Below are 22,964 nucleotides of genomic sequence, written 5' to 3' on the forward strand. Positions count from 1 at the left end.
TATATATTTTACATCATTCTTCATTTTTATACAATGTATGCTGTATCCCCTCGGGTGTAATCCCTATGAATTCCCGCCACCACTTCACCTGTGCACCATCACCAAAGTCCCTTGCAGGTGCTAAACGTGGATTAGGTGTATGTATGCCCTTAAAGTGGGTCTCCAAAAGAACTCCACCGTATATACAAATGTATAAATGTCAGGTTTCACAACTAGAAATATGAGAGGCCCAGTAAAATTTAATAATTTCTAATTGCCTGTGATTATGAGGTTATGAAAGGATTTGCAGCACAACATATAGATGGTTCTCATTATTCCTAGGAATAGGACACTAGGAATGATCCAAACATAACAGGCCTCCTATATTTTTGTTAACTAAGTCTGGCAGTGCTGAATTTTGTTAGCTAAGTCCTAAAAGCTTGATATTGACAGCTTAGACTTATCTTTCAAAAATAAAATGAGTCTCCCAGGGAAAAGAAAACTCAACCAAAATATTACATCAATGGACAGTTCTCTGGGAACTTTTCTTCTCAGAGGAGTCAGACCTCAGGTGAAGAGAATGACAGTAATTGAGAGAAATACTTCATTCTTTTTGCCATTTAATTTAGATTCCTATTGAGAAATATAATTGCTGTTAAATTTAATTTGTTATGTGTTTATCTCACAGGGGAAAGTCAAGAAAATAACAGAGAAATGGCATCCAGTGCCTTCAAATCCATTTAGTTGGATTATTGATGCTATCCCTCCTCAGTTTTCTGCATTGTTTAATGATGTTTCAGGTATTTCTTACTAAGTGAATGGGAGGAACAAAGCATCAGAAATATTTCTAGAATGCCTACTGGCATAAAATTTTTTACAGGCTACTTGACTAAGTACCGTGAATTGATAAACTCAGAGATGGATAAGGAGGGCAAATTTAATCTGCTTCCTATCCTATTTTGCTAGCAGATAGATAATGATAAATATGTAATTTGTCTTTCACTTGAGATATCACAAGCAAATCAGCAGAAACATTGGAAAACCTTAGCTACTTAATTAAAAGTTTGCTAACACCCTGTACCTGAAGAAGGGGGGTGTGTTTTCCAATTAAATACACATGAAAACCACTGATTGATGAAATATTACTCCATCCCACCTTTATAAATGGGGCTGCATCAATAAAAACATTTTAAAATCTGTGTTTTGAACCTCATATACAATGAAATTTCATACATGTCCTTTTAAAGGGACAGAATTATAGAGATTTCCTATCTTCCCCTCAGCTTGCTGTTTTCATCCTTCACAGCATCATAATAGAAAAATGGCTTATTGTCAGGATATTCAAGCCACTTGCAAATAAATTTAGACCTCTCTAATCATTTACTTTCTCTTACAGCATGCCAGTCTTCTAAAAATGTGTTCTTGGAATCCTAACAAAGAAAAACAAAGCTATGGTTCATGTTTACTTTAATAGTTGGAAATCCTTAATTAAATTGAAGAAACTAAAGAGACTTGCTAAGTTAATTTCTGATGGCTGGTAGATCAAAGCTAATATAGAAGGATGTGGAAGTATTTTACATTTATCATGCATCTACTTTTGGATTATGATCCACCTTATCAAAGGTGGAAAATCTTCAACTCTAAAAAAGTGTAATTTTGTATTTTATGTTTATATGACTGATGAAACAACATGAAATTTGCTTCAGTTAAGTTCTGCTCTTCTCACAGGGGAAGATAAATTATCAGTATACTTTATAGGTAGTTGTTCTTGTAATTTGCAAAATTTGGTTATAATATCTCCAACCCCACAAAGATGTTATTTAATTGATCTAGATCTTTGAAAACTATACTTGGACAAAGCATTGTCAGAAAATCAAAATTATTAACTTTTTGAATATCCAGAATCATTAATTATTCTTTAAAGCATACCTTGTAGTCTGTGTTTAGGAGAAAAGGCAATGACTACCCTTATAGTTTTGAAAAAACTCAGACATTTTAACTAAGCTAAATAAATCATGCATAAACAAGCTTTGTCCATATTTGCATGAAATGATCATTCTGAGACTTGGCGAACTATTAAGACACTCAGAAGTGTCACTAAATATCAAAAGAAAGGTCCCAGGTTGGAGTGACCCGGGGTCCCCAGTCCTAGAGTCTCCCAGAGGCTCTGCCCACCTACTATCTGAACAACTCAAATGTTTGTAGATTCGACTCATCCCAACCTCTAGGTCGAGAACTGACTTTGTCAGGGATTTGTCCTGCCTGTCCTTAGTTGAGTCAGTTACACTGCAGATCTCAGTTTTTCACCAGAAATTAAGTGTTCAGGTAGCTCAGGGTTTTGAAACCTCAGATGCTTTTACCATCTGGGGTGAGATCATTTCCTGTCTCAAACACTGTAGGGTGTTTAGCAGCATCTCCGGCATGTGCCCTCCTCCATATCAGATCAACCCAGAATGTCTTCAGCCATGACCAGATTTCCTCCTGGGGGCAAAATTACCCCCAGTAGAAAACCAGTGATCTAAATTAACATCCCATAAAAGGTTGGTCTGGGATACACCAGTGTCGGGAGAAACGCTGAGGAAAAAAATGGTTTGTCAAATGACCTTTGAGCAAGTCCTCAACCACTCATTTCTTTCTCCAAGTCCTCCCTCCCCTGAACTCAAGAAATCTCAGTTTATATAGTTTCTCTGCTCCTTCTATTCTCTTGATCTCTTCTACTCCCAGGCTTCAGATTCCCACTAGACCAACTCCCAAATTTGTATCTCTGACACCAACCTTCTAGCTGTCTCTCTATATTTTTCATAAGATCGCAAGCCTGAAAATTCAAAACTGAACTTTTGCTCTCTCTCACTGAGCCAGCCCTTTCATTCTCTGCCTCATCACAGATGTGAGGGTTACGGTTTCAGTCTGCACCTCACTTTCCCTTTTGCCCTCCCCTGTGAGCAATCCACTTGGTGCTCCCACTCTAAAGCTTCACTGTGCCACTGTTCACTTTGCTTGATGGCGATATCCACCATCTCAGTTCAGGCTATAATCATCTCTCACCAGGAGAACTTCACTCCCTTCTTAGCTGGTCTCTTCACTTCTGCCACCAATTTCTCCCCACATAGCAGGAAGATAAATCGTCTTAAAACAAGTCAGATCTGTGTATAGATGAAAACCCTTCGATGATGTGAGATTGTACATAGGGTAACTAGATGTGGTCCAGGTCCTGCTTCTCTTTCCATCCACACTTCATGCATTTGTCCTTGGGTTCCAGCATTCCAGACTGAAGGCCTGTTCTCAGTTCCATTTATAAAGGAGGAGTAACTGACTTCTAGCAATGATGTTTCATGAGTATAAATCTAAATAGCGCTTCTATAACAAGACTTTACACAACCTCACTCCTCCTCCTTTTGTATTAGATTACCTACTTCTTGAATTCTTTAATTTTTAAGTACCCATTAGAACTATAATTTTCTATTATATGCTTCATGAATTGTTTATTGTAAGCCTTTTCCAGTAAATTATAAGCTCTATGAGGTCAACCATCATGCCTCGAGTTGGGGAAGTTGGGGAAGACAGTCATAATTTAGTTTTGAAATTGTTCTCTAACCCCATGATATAGTAGAAGACAATGACATAAAAAATTTTATAAAAGGATATGAATGTGACCCTATAAATACATCCACGTGGTTTTAGCCTAGCTGCTGTTTGCACTCCATAGAAAAGTAGCTTTCACCTCAGAAGGAGGCTTTCAAGCTGCCTTTTAACAGAAAGGCAGAGACCCCAGGTAACATTTCTGTTCGTGTTACCATGCCAGGGACTTTCAATGTATAGAATTTAATATATAACAATTTGTTTTCCCTTTCTTTGCCTATAGTTGCTGGTCTATAGTATATTACAATGTTATGTATTTCTTAGCTCATATGATTTCTCCTTTGCCTTCTTGAATCTTGTGTGGCTTTTCCCACTACCATTCCTGCTTTATTGATATTGACACTTAACATTGTGTAAGTTCAAAGTGTATACAATGTGCTGATTTAATACATTTACATAATTGCTAATATCTCCATCATTTCACATAATTTCACTTACTATCTTAGCAATTTTCAAGTGTAGTTAATACAGTATTATTAACTGTGATCACGGCTGTACATAGTATTCACAGAACTTAGTCATCTTATGAAGGAAATGTGCACCCTTTGATCAGCATCTCCCCATGTCACCAAGCATTACCCCTTGTTATTCTAGGCTCACCTTCCATGAGTTTGACTCTTCTGGACACCACATGTAAATGCTGTCACATATGGCATTTGTCTTTCTCTGACTTATTTAGCATAATGCCCTCAAGATCCAGCCATGTTTTCATCATTTCTCCAGCAAATGATGGAATCTTAAATCCACAGTGATGGAAAATTGAATACATTCTCTACCATCCCTTCCCTATTGTCCTGGCAGTTCACAGTTCACATTGGCATGTTCAAATTTATTAGATTGGAGGAAAGAAATATGTATTCCAACTTAATTGACCAAAGAACTTTTCCCTCCATAATGCTGATTAATATTTCATTTTAGGGAACATTGGTCTAGATTATGTGTGAAATCTCTTCCAACTGATTGACTTGATAGCACCTTATTTCAGGGGGAAAGGCTCTGAACTATTTGTGCCATATGAATTCCTGTTCAAAGTCAAAGACCTACAAAGTTAGTAAGACATATGTTGAGCTCAAACTAGTCTAATAACAAAAATGTTATCAGGGAAGACTGCAATTGTAGGAGATATTCATCCCCAACTAGAAATTTTTCATTGAATCTGTTTCCACCCTAGACCTGATCCTGTGGGTGTCAGGTTCACCTTATTTACCTGCCTGTTATTATTGTTCAGCTGTTAAACACAGCCAGCTTGGCAACAGGGCCAGGGCCTCAATATTGAATCCTTCTGGAGTCAATATCTGGCTTTGTTTACTATATGATAATTAAGCATTCAGAGTATGAGTCTATCAGTGAGCTTACTATGAAATTTTTGAGAGCAATGGTGATAAGGACATTAACTACTTTTGAAAGCTTACTAAATATTATAAAAATTAAATATTATTTCACTGGACCAGTTTCCCAATCAATATTTATACTATTAAATTTAGTAGAGAAAAAAACATGGAATCGTTAATGGTGATAAACAATCATGAAAATAAAAAATGGATCAAATGCTTATATGATTTGAAATAAATTTTTCCCTTCTCATTAATTATAATGAAACATCTAGGTGTCTTAATTACTCAAACATCAGCTATGTATATTATTATGCAAAAAACTAGCAACAAATATGTTAGGATACTATGCTTTTATTTGGAAAAATCATATAAAATAGAATACACTGAACAAATCATAGTGTCTGTTCAGCACCAGTTCTATGCCAGGGCCTGTGCTAATTGTGTTGTACCCATTATCTCATGAAATAATATCAGTATCGGGGGATATTCGTATCTTTGATTGATACCATGCATCTTCCCCTCTGAGACCTGAAAAGTTACTAAATGTCATTTGCCCCTCTGGAGTCAGTTTATCTTCCAGAATCCTTAACTGTATTAAAACAGTTTTCTGAGCTCTAAAATTTTCCCTAGTTCGAATGTCTTTTGATGTATGAGTACATCGGTGATCATCATCATTCACAAATTCTGTTTTCGCATATTCACCAGCTTACTAAAAATGCATTTGCAACTTGCCAATCAATGTCTGTGATGTTTTCAGGGTCAGTAATGCTCATGTACGAGCAGCCAAAAGTCTGTGTAGCCCAAAGCGTATGGACTCAGCTGAGCCAGAACAAGTGATGTCTCAGGCCTCGTGATGTACACACACGTCCTGTCTGCAGTATATTTAGTTTCTGCTTTTTCGTATGTTCGGTGGCTTCACTGCTTGAAGAGGCTCTAGATAGAGTGCTGAAGAGCTGGCTAGTGTTCCTAAGCACAAAAGCCTGTGATGCGCCTTCTGGAGAAAATGTGTGAGCTAATAAAGCTTCACTCAGGGATGAGTTACAGTGCCATTTGGCTATAAGCTGCAAGCTAATGAATCAACCTCATACATTAAATAAGATGTCTTTAAATAGAAACATACCAAAAACAAGGCTATATATATTGATTGCTTGACTAAAATTGTGACCAGAGGCTTATAGGAGTCTAATACTCTTGTTTCTCTAGAAACAATACATAGTATTCGTTACTGATTTGAGCATTTGTGTTGACTTTATATTATATAACATGACTATCGCAAACAATGAGAATCAATGGCATCTAAAGACACCATTAAATATCAGATATTCTGATTATTCCACCTTAGCATTGAGATTGGATAATTAATAAAAGACCTGAAATACTAAGTTTTAAGTTGATGGGAACTTTTATGAGGAAATTATAAAGGTTTGGAACCAGAAATTTAGAATGGGAACCTCCATGAACCTTAACTCTCAGAGGCGACTCATATAAATATGATCTAAATCTCAGCAGAACCCAGAGTCATTGTTTCTTGACTTAAATCAGGTAAAAAGAAAGTCTGGATTTTAAAAGGTTTTAAAAACTGATTAAGGTTCCTCCCTGATGGCACAACTGGTTAAAGCACAACACTGCAAGTGAGCCGCAGTTGCTTCAGTGCAAGTTCGATCCCCTGCCCCGGAAGTGATCCACAAGGCGAGGCAGACCTCTCCTGACCCTTCTGATGCTCCCCTCAGCAGTGCATTTTGTCAGTCTGCCTGTTCTGCTCCCCATTCTGTCTCTACTGACTCCTCTCACCGCCCCTGTACCTCTAGCCTGTACCCCAGTTCTGTATGCATAAATAATAAATCTTTTAAAAAAAACTGTTCACAAAGTGCACTATGGATAACCCAAACCAAGTTTGTGAGAAGTGGTGAATTATTAAGTTTAAGCCATGCTACTAAAAGTCCATGAAAGCTCTAACTTGTTCCATCATAAGTCTCATGTAAAAGGTTAATTTATTCCAATCAACTAATTTATTAAGCACAGAAAGGGCATATTGAGATACTACAGTAAAATGACTTTTTCAATCATAAGTAAAACTATGATACAGAAAGTTCTGACCTTTCATTATTTGTAGTAAGTGTAAAAATTACTTCAAGGAATTCTTATTTCTTTCATTTATAATCAAGATCTTTTAACACCAAGTGTTATTTAAAGACTTTTTATGAGTTTCTGCCCCTGATATTCAAGTTATGGCCTAACTTTTTTTTTTTCTTCATAATACTGAATCAGTAACAGCAATCAAAAACTAGTGTTTCAATTTTAAGACAAGCAAATGGGTTATTATATTCATTTGTGAGAAAAGTTAATTAATCTTTCAGATTTAATACTGTTTCTAAAAATGTAGATTTTTGGAAATTCACATCAGGAGTATCCCAAATGTGGTAAATGATTAATTTTGGCAACATTTTATTTAAAGTTTTAGTTTATTTAGAGTAATGATATTATAAATATGCATTCTGTCAGGCTCTGAGATGGTTGCATTGTAAGTATTTTCTCTAATTTTGAAAGTAGCTGCATACAATGAGCATCTTATTTCCAATGTACAGACACAGGCCCTGGGTACAGAGAGGCCCACATGTTCTCAAGAGGCCGAGAAAGCTAATACAAGTTGTTAAAGAAATACGTTCAGGTTTGATATAGGGAACTTCCAAACTTATGGCTTGCTGCTACTTTGAACATATAAATAAAATTGTAGGTTATTATTTACTTTTAAAAAATGTGTCACTTGTAATGATATACATGTAGAACAGAGGATTTCTTCTAATTGATCGATTACTAAGGATTTAAAGAAAGCAATTTAAAGCATCATTAGTGTTCTTACTTATTTACGTAAATTATCAAATGTCTCATTGCTCTGTTATTTTTACCTAAGTATTGTGTGTCATGGTGAACTTTTGCAACCCAGGAAAACATTCATATCAGGACTTTATGATGCTTTTTCCAATGTAGTGGCTGCCTTTAAGTGGGATTCATATAACCTTGACAGATTAGAAATTATATGTACTTTATAGATAGCTTTTTAAAAGCAGTGGAAGTAAATTGTGAGTGATTGGTGTCAAATAGTTTGTCTTTCACAGGATCAGGTAAATGGTATTTTCTCATAAACCCCAGTCTTTCTGGTTCTTATCACACTGAAATCCTTATTGTGCAAAATGGCTTCTTCCTCCTCCCCCCCCTACATCCTATTCAGAAACCATGCTTCATTCCTTTTTTACATTTCAGTATGATTCACACCCCAAAAATCCATGCCTTCAGAGTGAACAATGCAGTGATTTTAATATATTTACAAGGCTATGGTGCCGTCTCCACTCATGCCAATGCATTTCAGCCCCCAGAGGTAAACTCAAACAGCTCTGCTCATTCACCCCTGCCTCATGCATTTGGCAAACACTAAACTACTTTCCATCTCTATCAATCTCCCTGAATCATGTTTTTGTGTCTGACTTCCTTTACTTAGTATAATGTTTTTAATACATACATACATACTGTAGCGTGCATCTGTTTTTACTCCTTCTGTGACCAGATAATAACACATGATGTGGATGCACCATATTTCGTCAATATTTGTCAGTCAGTGGGCATTTGGCTACTCTAAATAATGGTGTTGCTGTGAATGTTCCTGTATAATGTTCTGTGAGTACATAGGCTTCATTTCTCTCGAGTAGATCATTCATCATGGCTTTTTTCCCAGAACAGTGGGAACTCTTCCTACCCTAACAGATCTCAGTAATTACTGGGGCACCACATCTCCCTAACCCTAGTATCTATTTGCCTGTCTTTTCCAGAACCTCCCATTGGCCAGATGCACCCCCCACATGGCAGCGTCACCCCTCAGAAGAATGGCAGCCTGCTTGTGATCATTGTGGTGACCATTGGCATCATCACAGTGCTGGTGGTGGTGGTGGTGGCTGTGATTTGCACCCGGCGCTCTTCAGCCCAGCAGAGAAAGTAGGTAACACAGCTGCATTCCTTGTGAGACTCGTCTCTTCCTGACTCCATCTCATCTTCCTTAGTTATATTATTTTGATGGCTTTCTTCTTGGGCTTTTTCGTAACTTACACATTTAGGATCTCCCTACCTGGGCAAAACCTTACCTTTTATTATTTCTGGGCCAAAACCATAAGTGAATGAGAGCTGGGTGTGCAGACATAGTAGTAGAATCCAGCCAGAGACCCGCTAGTGTTCCTGTTTGCTTCTCTAGGCTATGTTCTTCCTGACCTAAGATTTCCTAGGGAAAGATTTTACTGTGTCCCTGTGTGTGATTCCTCTCTGCAACGATGCTCATGGTGATGTGTATTCTCCTAAAAGTATTTATTGTTTGTTTGGTATGGAGGCCTGTAGGCACTTAATCAGTGCTTGTTGTATAAATGATTAAACAGATTGCATAATATGAAGCTCTATTTCGTTATAATACTGGAGTGTTTCATTTCCAGACAATAGTTACAATAGAAGAGAAATTCCAGAAACACAAAATGAAGCAAATTTCCTGGTTGTGGCCCATTCTCAGACATGAAAAAAATTGAAGCTTTAATAGTATGTTCATAATAGGCAGATTTTCGGTCTGGCATGTGCAGAGAATGATACGTCAAGGACACAGGTAGCTCAGCTCAGCTTACTAACTCAGCTTACTGTTGCTTACGGCAACAGCCCCCAGCCATCATGTTGGCCTGGTGTCAGCTAGTTGCGGAGTGCAACACTGTCTCCTGGCTCTTCTCTGCTTCTCTGCTTCTCTGCTTCTCCAGCACTTTTCAGATCCACCTGAAAGGTCCCTTTCAGCTGTGCTTTCTCACTGGATTGGCTATAATAGAATCTTACTTGATTTTTTCTTTCTTTCTTTGGCCTCAGGCATGGTACCAATATAAAAACCTGAGCATTCATCCATCAACAGTTCATTTGACAATATAGATTGCACACACTGCTAGAGATTCTCTATCAAGTAATTTTCATTCTCCCCTTGCTAATACCTGAACTTCTCTTTTATACAAATCCTGTGACCAAGTTGTTGATCTCTAATGTATCTCCCAGCATTTTGAAGTGAAATAGGACAAAGAAAGGAAGGAAGTAACTTGGAGGTTTTAGACGCAGCCTGCATTTAGCTTATTTCTGTAGCAAACTGGCTTTTATATGAGCTGCATTCAGGAGACTGGATCATCTTGAAATTGGTGAGCTCTGCCATGCTGGTCCCTTGTGTCCAAACAAGAAAGCCGACAGAATGAGCTTCACAAGTCAGGTCTCATATAAATACTCTGGAGAATCATAGCTGCCCTCAAGTTTCTTGAGTGCTGCACATTAACTGAAAGCAAGAGGAAAATGACTATGACAGAATAAGACACTGAACAATCCCTGTGCCCAGTAATACCAGGGAAGAGTTTGTGCAAAGTAGGAATGTGGAACATCAGGAGGGCAGGTCTGAAGAACAGAGCCAAAAATGTCTCACAGGAAGTAGGAGGACACCAACCCAAACTTGACTTATTTTGTAAAAGTTTTCAAAACATAAATGTATTCACTAAACTAATTGAATTAACTAAACACTCTGTAGCTCAGTTGTTTGTTTTTTTGTGGTTCTGTTTTGCCATTTTCAGCCTTGTGAGAGGAATGTCTCAGGGTGATACAAATCTGATGAATCGGATTCCTATATGAATTTTATTTCTCCACAGAGAAAATGCCAGTCTTCTCGATGTGCAAAGGTGGAGTTTGATGCTGTTAGAGAAATAAAAATATTTTGTTAAAGCTAACCTTAAGCACTTTGGCAAAGCTTGAAAGTTTTATTTAGAAAGAGCCCTATGGACACTGAGCCCTATGGGTGGCATGTGTTTAATTAGGGAATGAGTGAAAGGTTGTGTCTCCGATGAATGACTGAAAACTCACAGAAAGTGAATCTATAACCCCCTATGCTGCTGCCACTTTGGTTTTTTTTCTCACCTCATCCCCAAAGTCTCTTAACATTTACTTGGTGTATTGTCACAGTTTTGCCTCATATATCTTTCCTCAGAAACAGATCCATTGACAATCATGTTGGTTTCTTTGATTGTGCTTAAAAGGAAAAAGAAAATTTGCTTTTTCAAGGTATCTCTGAGTTTGAAGTTAGATCTTCTATTTCAGTGAGCATCCCTCACCTCACCTCGTATCACCACCACTGAGCCTTTTAGAACAAATTGAGCAACACAAATGGAAGCAAAATCAATTCCAATCTGAAACAGAAGTAATATCCCCCATTGGGCTCTTAGAAAAATGGGAGCTTAATGTAATTAATAAGGTGAAGAAAGAAGCACATTTATGAGCATTCTAGATATTTATTTATTGAGGAATTGTTTTATCATGGGATTTGATTTAGTTATTTTATTGCAATTTATTTGAATTGCATCCAAATGGATTTAAAACACATTTCTGTGTATTGCTAATGCCTTATTCAAGTTAGTGTCTATGGATTTATTCTGTGATATATAGATAGATGATTTTACTTATTTCTGGTTAACTTATTTTTATTGAGGTAAAATTGATTTAAACACTGTATATGATTTAGGGTTAGAGGTGCACCTCTTCAGATCTATGCTATTATTCCACACCTACCACTGAATCACCAGTTTTTATGACATACAATAACTAACAAAAGTTAGAACCAAAGTTTTAGTTCTGATTCTACCACTTATTTAATTCAGTTGCTTATATTTAATTAACTTAAGGGAGGACCTAGTCTTTGAATGTCAGTATCCTCAAAGAAGAAGTAGGACTAAGTATTCTTTAACTTTCTTCTATCTTTCAAACAATGAAATTCCCCATAAACACTACTAAAGTGGAGTACCACATAGTATCATTGGCTTCAAATTAATAAGAAATAACATTTTTCTAATTCATTTTAGTTGTATATTTTTAATTTTATACTTTTCAAGAGACTAACACTTTTTGAGTTAGTGAGATTTAGTAGAATAATACAGAAAAAAATGTGTTAAAAGCTTAAATAGGTGGGATTTTTTAATGTTTTTAGTTATCAAGTCGTAAATTTTTCTGACTAAAATACAAAGCATATATGGTGTCGCTATAGATGCTAAAGACAAACTACTTGACATTAGAAGTAGCCCAGAAATCCTCACATCTCTAAGGCAGTTACCTGGGTAAATGATTAACAACTTGTCTGAATACATTAAATTTGAATATGTAAATAAAATTCAGGCTTCACTTGATAAAATCACAGTTGACTAAGCCCCCTATTTGATCTGACATGTACACAGCAAGTATTAAATATTAGCCCAGATTCTAAGCTTGACAAAAATAATTATTTTTGAGGATCAAATGTTTCCACTTATAAATTCATTCTATGGTAAATCACATTCAGTGATTTTTTTTCACATTTTTTAAAATTTAATTATTTTTCAGTATTTACCACAGGAATTTTAAACTTCAAGCACGTTGGCCTTAAATATCTCTTAATTCTATCTCAAAATACACATATTTATTTGTGTATCTAAAACATATTTTGGCTGGATTTCCAACTCAAGTTTTTGTTTTTTTTTTCATAGCAATTAGCTGAAAAAATTGTCTTTTAGAGAATTAATAGCTATTAGCTCAAAAATTCTCTAGGAAATCTATGGGTGGAGGAAGCTGCAGAGGCTTCTGTTATTCCTAGTATTTTTTTTTTCCTAGTTAACTCACTCATTCTTCACACTGGTTCAGACCTCCTTCATTCTTAAACCACCCCTACCCCCCACTCCAGGACAAAGTATCCATGCTTCATTCTCGCATCAGATCTTGGGTACATGTCTATCTGGCCACAAAAAAAAAAAAAAATAGTACAGAGCTCTTTGTTTCCTGCAAACTGGAGCAGAAGTTCCCTAAGCACAGAATAAGAACTCATTGATTTATTACAATGTGGCAAAAGAATCTATGCAATAAGAGTAGTATTTTAGAACTTCTAAGGGGATGGTATAAACACAATAAGATACTTAGCCAAGATTGGTTCTTATCCCCAACATACTGATTAACAGTGCAAAGGAAAGAAGCTCCTTTTAGAGGAAGAGCTTATGTGCGAAGTAACTAAACATGCCAATAAAGAATCAGAGAAGAGCCTTACAAAAAATTCACCCACATCAATAATGAAAAATTCTTACTGTGGTTTACTATGTGATTTGCATCATATGTATGAGCAAATCTGATCAATGTTAACTCTTGAGCTAAAAATCTTCCTATAATTCCTCCCTGATTACTGATTTTATTGAACACATATTTTCTGAATGCAAGGCCTTTTGTGATTTGGTACCCCATGCATTTTCAGCTCTGTTGTTTGCCAAGGTCCTGTGTATGCTCCTTACTCCAACAGTGCCCAGCTTTCCAGAAGCCATTGCCATTTTCATTCATTTTTTAAGCTCCGATGTCTCACCTAGCTTTGGATTTCTAGTAGCCTACTTCTTGACACATAGTATTTCATAAATGCTCACTGAATGAAAAAATGAATAAATGTAAAACAATGGATAATGTTGGAAAAGTGGGGGAAACAGAGTTTGTTCCAGTAACACTAAAGGAAACCAATTAACACAGAAAGATTACCTGAGAAGCTCAAGAAGTCAAACAGTGATCAATTCAAGGTAAATGGCATAGGGAGAGAGGAGGGGAATGAAATGGAGAGTCTAAGCTTTCACTGGCCTAACATAATCAGGAAGTTGTTTTTTGTTTTTTGTTTTAAAGAAGAGAGCTTGAAGGGAATCTTAAGTAGTTTGTGAATAGATTGTGAAAGTATCTGGTCAGAACTAAGATAGATAGAGAGAAAGAGAGAGTGTGTGCACATTTCAGAATCACTGTACTAGGTCTACCTACATACAAATTTTGAAGATTCTGATGGTAAGTGAAGAACTGGCGGTCTCATTGGGCAGCTGTCATTATGTCATGGGTCCAGTAGATGGAGAGAAGACCAGGCCAACAGCTGTTTGTATAGGCTTTAAGAGCCGTTTCAGAGGATTTAGTTATGAGAACATGTCAATTTCATGGCAAACCAACTTCAATGAGGGAGCAGGGAGCGAGCCCTCTCAAAGGCCTTTCTTGATAAGAGACATTATAGACACAAAGTGATGTAGATGAGCTTTGACGGAGTATATAAAAAAGAAGAAAGCCTGTTTGGAGCTCTTCTGCTGACACTCAGAAGAGGTTGTGATTTAGTTAAAAGCCATCAGAAAATGCATATGCATTGTATTAAGTATAATACCTCTTTCCAGATGGTAGTTACACTGTCCAGCACACAAAAGGTTCTACTTCAACCAGATTTGGACTACTTTTTATGTATATCTGGAGATGCTTGGTGTTAAGATCAATGAGTAAGTGAACAAATGGATGAGTAGGTTGGTGTATGGATGAGATGTGCATATAAGGAAAACTAAAAGTCATTATTTTATTTATTTCTAGTTTGAAAATTATCTGACCAGTTTTGTTTTTGTTTGTTTGTTTGTCTTACCACAAGCTCTTTAAATACTGTGTTAGAGAAATCTGTCCTGTGCTGATTTAGAAGCTGATACTCTGTGTGCAATCATATAGGCACTTGGGTTAAAAGTTAATTAGCATTTTGTTGTGTTAGAAAGAAATCTAACTGGGTAGTCTCGAAATTTGAAAATGACATTGAACTCTTCTAAGGAGTTAGCAGGGTTGATTTCATACAGAGCTATGTGTGAGTTGCAGACTAGTTCCTGTGGGCAGATGAAGTATAAGGAAATGAATTCAGAGAATGGATGGTTAGCAAAGAGCTATTATGTTAGACACAAGAAGATGATCTAGGGTCTATAAAAGACCATTGCTTAGAGTCGCTGTAGGGCTGCTTCCCAAAAATCAGCAAATTGCAGTTGTTGATAAAATATTAGGGCAGAAAACACTGGATTATTTCTCTACTAAGCACTAAATATTAAGCCTGGAGTTCTTTGTTCCCTATCCTCATCAGCATGCAAGAACACCACCAGTAAAACATTAAAGAAAATTCAGCAAATCACATCACTAAACATTTATTAATTGGCTAAAATGTACAGAGATTCTTGTGCAGCAATTAGGAAAACAAAGCCTCCTCAGTGGCCTGGCAGGTTACAAAGAGTTTTTACTGAGTAGTTTGCTGGAACCATTTGGCAACAGCAAAAGCCGTTATCTTCAGAACTACTCATGACAAGCCAGGAAAGCGTGAAAGAATATTTCTCTGGACCTCTGCAAAGGTTAGATTTTAACCATCTGAATTCTGATTTAGAATGGACATTGTAATTTGAAAAGAAACAGAAGCTACATGTGGAGATTTAGAAATTATAAAACTGTAAAGCAGCGTTAAAAACTGTTTGTGAAAAGGGCCAGAGAATAGACCTTCCAGGCTCTGGCAGGCAGGTAGACAATCTTGCTGAAGCCGGTCAGTGCACTGCAATGCCACACGCATGCTTGCGGCAGGAATCCAATAAAACTTTATTTAGAAAAGCAAGCAGAGGGAGGATGTGGCCCTGCAGCCACAGTTTACTGACCTGCAGAGAATGGCTATCATGGCATCTGGCTACTTAGCACGCCCAACCAGAAATGCTTAACCCACTAGCCCTGGGGCGACTGTCACTCAAATACTAAACTCATGATTGCTAAATTCTCACTGTGGAAAATAAGATACATTTATCACATACTTCCAAACTCTCTTCAAAGGATAGGTCTTATTGTACTTGAATTCAGGGACTCTGAGGCAAAGGCCTTTATTCCCCTTAGAATATCCTCAGTCGGCCTTTTGTCTTCAGAGAGCAAGCTTCCCAATTGCACGTTAAATTACACAGCTGAGGTATAGACTTTCTTCCAAGCCCTCATCTTGGCTTTTGGCACAGATTCTCGCCGTTTTATTCCTATTTGCCCTTTCAAAGCAACTCCTTCATTTATCTCCTGAACAGATGTTGCAGTCAGGTACCTTATGCCTACCTCCCAAGACTGGCATATGGCGCCATCTAACCCACCGTCACCTTCTGCGCTGTTGTGCAGCCGGTGAGGCCAGAGAAAGGCGCTCCCTGGCAGGCAGCCGAGGCCCTTGGGATTCAACACCATGCCTCCTCCAATGTGGTGAAGCTCCCAGGGAGAAAGGGAAAGAGAGCCAAGAGAAGGCTGCCAACTGCTGGATTTCAAGGGTTTCCTCTGGGGAGCGCTTTTGTTTCCTTTCCTGCTTCTAACATGAATTGATGGAACAAAGGGAGGAATGGCCGTTAAATTGAGGGGCTCACAGTTGCCTTCCAATTTTGTCCCATAGGAAACGGGCCACCCACAGCGTTGGCAAAAGGAAGGGCAGCCAGAAGGACCTCCGGCCCCCTGACCTTTGGATACATCATGAAGAAATGGAGATGAAAAATATCGAGAAGCCGTCAGTCACGGACCCTGCAGGAAGGGACTCCCCCATCCAGGGCTGTCAAGACCTCACACCAGTCAGTCACAGCCAGTCAGAAACGCAGTTGGGGAGCAAAAGCACCTCTCATTCAGGTAAGTTTTTTCCTCTCTGCGTCCCATCCTGAACCCCACCGGGGTTTGCCACTCCCATTTTTGGGGAGGTACTTTCCCACTAGCCTGAGGGTCATTTATCAGTAGTTAAAATGATATGATACAAATTTGGATGGTGAACTAGTTAGTTTCTTTCATCATCTAACAACCTGTGTTTAATCATTGCCATGGGTGTCACAACTTCTAAAAGGTAAGAGTTGAGAGGTGATGAAATGTGAAGGCTAAGTGAGTTGATTGCTTTTTGTTAAATCTTGAAGAATTTTTTTCAAGGCAATAAATGTTTAACCCTGGTGGTTCAAGTGGTTAAGTCACAGCACTATAAAGCTATCAGCAGCCACAGCAGCCTGAGTTCAATCTCCGGCCAGGGAGGTGGCCCACATGGTGCAACAAACCTCTCCTGTCTTGCCCACTGCTCCCCTCAGCGGTGCATTTCAGTAGATCTGCCTGTTCTGCACCCCACTCTGTCTCTGGTGAACCCTCTCACTCCCACCCCCATACCTCTAGACCATAATCAGCTCATATGTGCATAAATAATGTGAAAGTTTTTTGAAAGTTAATTGAGGGGTGCCTGAAGTATGAAAACACCCACTATTCTGTTTCTTTGGTCCTGATTACTCTGGAGAGTCACGGTCGCCTCCATGCATGCTGAGATGAGCATGGAATGCAGTCACTAGCCCAGTCTGCTGGGGTCTCTCTGTAGACACTGCTGGTGTATGGTGATCTGAAGAAAACAACGCTACTGATTTAATGAACTGATACAGAAAATCCCACAACTAGAGAACAGTTGTAAGATAAATCACTTTCTGTGGCCTCTCGTATCTTCAAGATGCTTATTGGAAGCAGAATGATCAACCACTCTCATGAAAAATGTCTCTTTTTCCACTAATAATGTGTTTACAGAATGAGTAGTAGTTCTTTCCAAGCTTAATTATAAAAATGCTTTAGTTGTTTGGATGTGTAAGCAGTTAACTAGACTTCCTCAGTTTCGAATTGTGCAAAAAAGGGCTTCGGTTATGATTTTAAATCACGAGTTGCTGAGTATTCCCTTTCTAAACCTAAAATATCTAATTTTTCTGTCACTTTTATTTATAAACTGCATCAAGTTCTATTGAACACTACAATCTGAAATATAAATTAAAGGTTCTCCCTCCCTTATGGGTCATTATCTTTTGACTCTGAGAACCAGAGTTACAATTTGTTCTTTAAATCTTTCAACAATCTGTATGGAAATAGTGGAGTGGTCAGAGTGGGGAACAGAAGGAGGGAGTGAGGTCCATTTCAGGGACTCCTTCACCTCTTCACTCTCACCACCCAGCTGCTTTTCCTGGCTCTGGAAGGGCATCTGGGAGGGCAGAAGTGAGGAAGGAGGAAGGACAGGTGGCATTCAAATTCTGGATCTCTGAGGAAGGACATTCTTTGTCAGACCCCAAAGTCTGACCCCACTGGCTATCCCCGGGCTGTGGGGTGCCACATCAGGGCTTCCACCAGAGCAGCTCCACTTGCTTAAGTTCACTAGGTGGCTGGTAGATCAGCTGCACTCTAGTGCATTCCAGCAAGCAGACTCCATCTTCACCAACTTTCCACATACCCACTGCATCCAGAGGAATTTCCTCCATCTTGTCAAATGGTGCTAGAGTTTGTCCTCCACTGCTCACGCTCGGTCCACCTTGCTCTCCGCAGTGACCTATTCTATACTGAAATAGACTCAAAGTAGACCGGCGAGTCTGCTGCCTGGATGGATTTCTACCTAATTTGAGGACCTATTTGCCATTTCTGTAATAGGGAAAGCTGCCCTCCTTTCATTCCATCACGTGCTCTGAGCGATAGGTTTGAAAGAACAGACTCTGTCAGGGAACAGTACTCGTTCAAGTGCTCCAGTCTTCCAGGCGGCCTTTAAAATATTTTTATAATCAAGGTGGACTTTCTTCACTTGCGCATAATTTAGGGCACTGTCAGAGCCTGGTTCACCTCGTCTTTCTTGTACATTTCTTCCAATACACAGCTTTCCATAAAGGCACTGTAAGCAGCAGTTTGAGTAATAGCTGTACTGAAAAATTTTTTTTCATTTACTGAAAACTTGAAGTTTATTGTGTTCGCTGCCTTTTAGTTGTGCCAAAGGAATATGATTTGCACAGATTTATTGTTTTTCTTGGTTCTGTATAGTGTGGAGGAGGCAGACATTTAGGCAGCCACCACTCCCTTAGCTGCCTGGATGCACTTCCCAGCGTATTTTCAATTAAAAATTTTATTAGCTACTATGTTAGTTGAAAAAAGAATACCGGTATGTGATTTTGAAAACCAAGAAAATAGTTTTTTAAAAAGCTGTGTGAATTGTACTTATTTTTTCCCCTTTTCCTTATTCCAAAATTTGTTATTTCTTTTGCAAAAGGAAAAAAAATGTCAAAGTCTAATGTGTCACTTTCTATAGACATATGTTTAATATTACACACATAAATATCTGTATGTAAATTCTGCTTTTATGTCTATTTTTCAAAAATGGGTACATGTCATACATACTATTTAGAACTTCAGTTTTGTTTTTTTAAGCATATGTTTCTGTTAACTTTACAAATCCATGCATATCACTCTTTCCTGTTACTCTTAATGACATGTTAGCATGGCTTTTTATGGATTCATAATAAATTTATTCAAGTATGTCTAGCCTTAGTTTGAAGAATGTAGGTTTCTCTGGTGTTTTTAATCATAAGATTTAAAGTCTTTGTACCATAAGTATTAGTCACACATATTGTGATAAATTCAACTGAATGTTATAGAGTTGTTACATTACCAGCATTTATTGAAAGAGAAACATGTTCATAATATTTTCTTGAGAAGTTTTACAAAAGGGGCCCTCCCTAGTGGTGCATTGGGTTAAAGCACACAACACTGCAAGCTAGCCGCAGCTGCTTCACTGGCCAAGTTCAATCCCTGCCCCGGAGGTGACCCACATGGCGTGGCAGACCTCTCCTGTCTTGCCTGCTGCTCCCCTCCACAGTGTACTTCGTCAGTCAACCTCTTGTGCTCCCCACTGTCTCTGGTGAATCCTCTCACCACCCTTGCACCTCTGGCTTGTGCCCCAGTTCTGCATGCATAAGTAAATAAATCTTTTGAAAAAAGAATATGTATAGTATAATGCCACCTTAGTAAAGCAGGTTTTATTCCAACTTCCACATGTGCATACATTTGTAAAAATTTTGAACAATGAAAAAAATCACAACTTTCTCTAGAAATTAAAGTTATGGTGCTTTCTATCCATGTTTATATTATGAGAACATATTGATTGGACCACAAACAAGTGAGTATTATTTAAACCACCAATAAAATGTAAAAGAGCACTGGAGTACCTGAACAGAGAGGATGGAGAGTGTTACAGGATTGAAGAAAGTTTGTCCTCAGAAGTGTGATTTCTCCATTAGGTCAAGACACTGAGGAGGCGGGAAGCTCCATGTCTACTCTGGAGAGGTCACTGGCCGCACGCCGGGCCCCAAGGGCCAAGCTCATGATTCCCATGGAGGCTCAGTCCAACAATCCAGGTGAGTCGTGTTTGATACCAAAATAGTGTCAAAGAAAGGGGTTTCTGTTCATCTCTGTCTCTAATTATCAGGAATTTTTGGGAGTTGTCTCTGAATGTCCTGGGCCAGTGTGCATTATGAAGATATAGATAATAATAACACATTGTTATCTTTAGAAACCAGAGTTTTTACTAATTTTGTTATTGTTGCAAATGGTCTATTGCCTAACAGATGGCTAAATATTTAGGAAGCTATTTTCAAAAATTACGGATTGTTATAAAAAAGCTGAAGTTTCTGTCAGTACTATCCATCTTATGCTAGTGAGTATTTTCATAGCTTTTTCAAGGTCTGATCTGAAGGAGTAGCTAATCTAGTACCCAGGACACACACATAGACAGGTGCTCACTCACTGCCCGCTTCCTGTTAAAGCCTCCCGTCATGCTCCCATATTCTCAGAAGATATTAGCATCTAGGGATCACTTTCTTTCCAGTTACACCTTTGATCAATCTTAGTGACTTTAACATCCATGCAGATAATCCGTTAGTTGCCCTGGACATTAGCTCCTGTGTGATCGCTGCGGTGTCAGATTAGCTCTTTCCCACCTCAGTTCATCACTACGTATCACATGACACCAATAATTGCACCCTCAGAACCTGTAAATTTCTCTCATTCCTTTTCTGTCATCTTATTACATTTCTGCATACTTATATTACTGCCCAATGGGCAACAATTCTTCAATCCTACTAGGAACTCCAGCCCATTATTTCTGCCACCTTCCCATGTCACCTGTCTGCTTCATGGTTTCATTTCCCTCAAAACTCATTTAAAATTCATAGTCATTTGTTATATCTCCCAAATACCTGAGAATGTCTTCTCAATTATACTTACCTGATTAAAAAACCCAACCATGGTTAAATTAGTCCCTCTACCAAGTTTGACCATGTACCCCAACAGCTGATTTTGTTGGGGGAAGCACATAACCTGTGCTGGGTATTCATGAACTCAGTCTAAGGTGAAATATCATTTACTTGGAAATGTTAAGACATTTCTCTACTCAGTCATTTTATAAGATGAATATTTTTAGAAGATGAATGTTGTACATCTGCTCTCTCTTTTCAGACTTCCTATATAACTCTCCTTTCCCCACGCTATTCCTCCCATTCTCCACCTGCCCTTACCTTTATCCTTACCCTCCTATCTGTTTGGCTCCATCTAAATTCATCTCTTTCTCTTGCACTTTCTCTTCTTACCATGCAGGGACTCTGTAATGACCCCTTCTCTGTCCTGCAATGCCAGCTTTCCTTTCTTAAAAATAAACATATAAACATTCAGTCACAACTCTGGTTTTAAAGCACCATCACTTCCACTCAAACTAAAACCTATTCCTTCATTTTCCTGAAAAACTCCTTTAAAAGTTTTTTATATGTATTTTTCATCTTTCTAATCTTTTCTCATTAATGTTTATGAAATTTTCACAGTCCTTCATTGACAACTGTCATTTAAGCCATTAGTAATCAACAAATTGTAAAATAAAATAGCTCTCAGATGATCAGCAAAATTTGACATGGCGTCTCACATTGTTTCCTGAAGCAGTTGCTTTACTGTCATGAACTAAATATATCTGGATTTTTCTCTGCCCCAACGGCCGCTGCTTCTCGGTATTCTTTATTTATTCTGCCTCCTCTTTTCAATGTCTAAGTATTAGAGTTCCAAGGCTTCTCTACTCTGTATACATTAGCTTCTTAGGTGATGCCTTCCCGGTTCAATGGCCTTCTTGTCACCTGAAGGCTGATGAAGCCTAAATTTTGTCTCTACCTTTATCTCTTCTGTAACCTATAGCAAATGTTGAGTCAAATTCTATTTAAAAAAAAAAAACTATTGAATAAATAAACCAGCTATGTCCAAAATGGATATCTTCTTCTTCCAAAATTAATTCTCTCTATCCACCTCTAAACTTGATCCTCTTATTACTTCCCCCTTCAATAAATGCTACCTCTCTTCATCCATTTACTTTTGTAGAATCTCTAGTCGCATGCCTTCTTATTTTAATTTCCCCATGCCTCAAATTCAATCTTTCACCAAGTCCTTATTATCCCTGCATTCAAAGCCTGTCCTGGAACTCACCACTCCTCCCATCTCCAAGGTACCACCAGCTTGTAGATGATAGACTGTGGTCGTGACTACATTAAGTTGTCTGTACAACAGCCTTCCAATATATTAATTAGATAATGTTCTCCTCTTGACTTCCCATCTATATGGACGCAGCGTAGGGACTTTCCATTTCCTACAAGGTACAGTGTGGTCTCCAGTTTGGGCCATATTCTTCCCTTCATTTCCCACTACTCTTCTCTATTTCAGGGCACAGCCCTCTCCTTTGTGCCTTGTATAATACACACAGTCCAACTCAGGGACTTTCTAGTTGCATTTCTCTTTACCTGAAATCTCTTTTAATAGATATTTACATAGATTACCCCTCACTTCATTTTGGGCTAGAGTCAGCTGCCACCATCACAAGAGGTCTTCCCTGAACATTGCCTAACATACTTCTTTGGTCACTCCCTACCCTCTTCATTCTGTTTTATTTATCTTTATTAAGACACATGACAATCTCACTTGCATGTGTGTATTTATTTGTTACTTGTTTCCCAACTTTAATGTACTCTCTATCATGTATTTCTCTATACACAGAAATTTTGCCTGTTGAGCCCTTGGTATGATTACTTCATATGCTGGGATACGGGAATTTATTGGAGGAAGTTACATTTGAGACAGAAAGGCTCACAAAGGAGCCTAAGCATAAGGATTCTTAAGAAGAAAACTATAAAAGATTGGCACAGATAAAAGAATTACAAGAGAAAAGGGGCAGAGGAAAAGAGCCAGTCAAACATACACTATGTCTCTCTGAAGGAAAAGGATAGCCTGATTACTTCATCCCCTCAGCCCCTAATCACAGTCTGACATATGGTAGACACCTAGTAGAACAGTGTG

General features: G+C 38.2%; 1 protein-coding gene across 1 annotated transcript in view; it reads left to right on the forward strand.

The window, feature by feature from the left end:
- The window catches only part of DCC (DCC netrin 1 receptor), a 977,719-nt gene that overhangs the window by 909,246 nt on the left and 45,509 nt on the right, over positions 1 to 22,964 (forward strand). The window contains exons 23-25 of the mRNA XM_004683911.1: positions 8,777 to 8,939; positions 16,219 to 16,445; positions 19,880 to 19,996. Of these exons, the coding sequence (XP_004683968.1) occupies positions 8,777 to 8,939; positions 16,219 to 16,445; positions 19,880 to 19,996 (507 nt within the window). The remainder of the gene's footprint in view (positions 1 to 8,776; positions 8,940 to 16,218; positions 16,446 to 19,879; positions 19,997 to 22,964) is intronic.

This window comes from Condylura cristata, unplaced genomic scaffold (assembly GCF_000260355.1).
Source record: "Condylura cristata isolate star-nosed mole 26May11 unplaced genomic scaffold, ConCri1.0 scaffold00016, whole genome shotgun sequence".
In the NCBI taxonomy this organism is placed as follows: domain Eukaryota; kingdom Metazoa; phylum Chordata; class Mammalia; order Eulipotyphla; family Talpidae; genus Condylura; species Condylura cristata.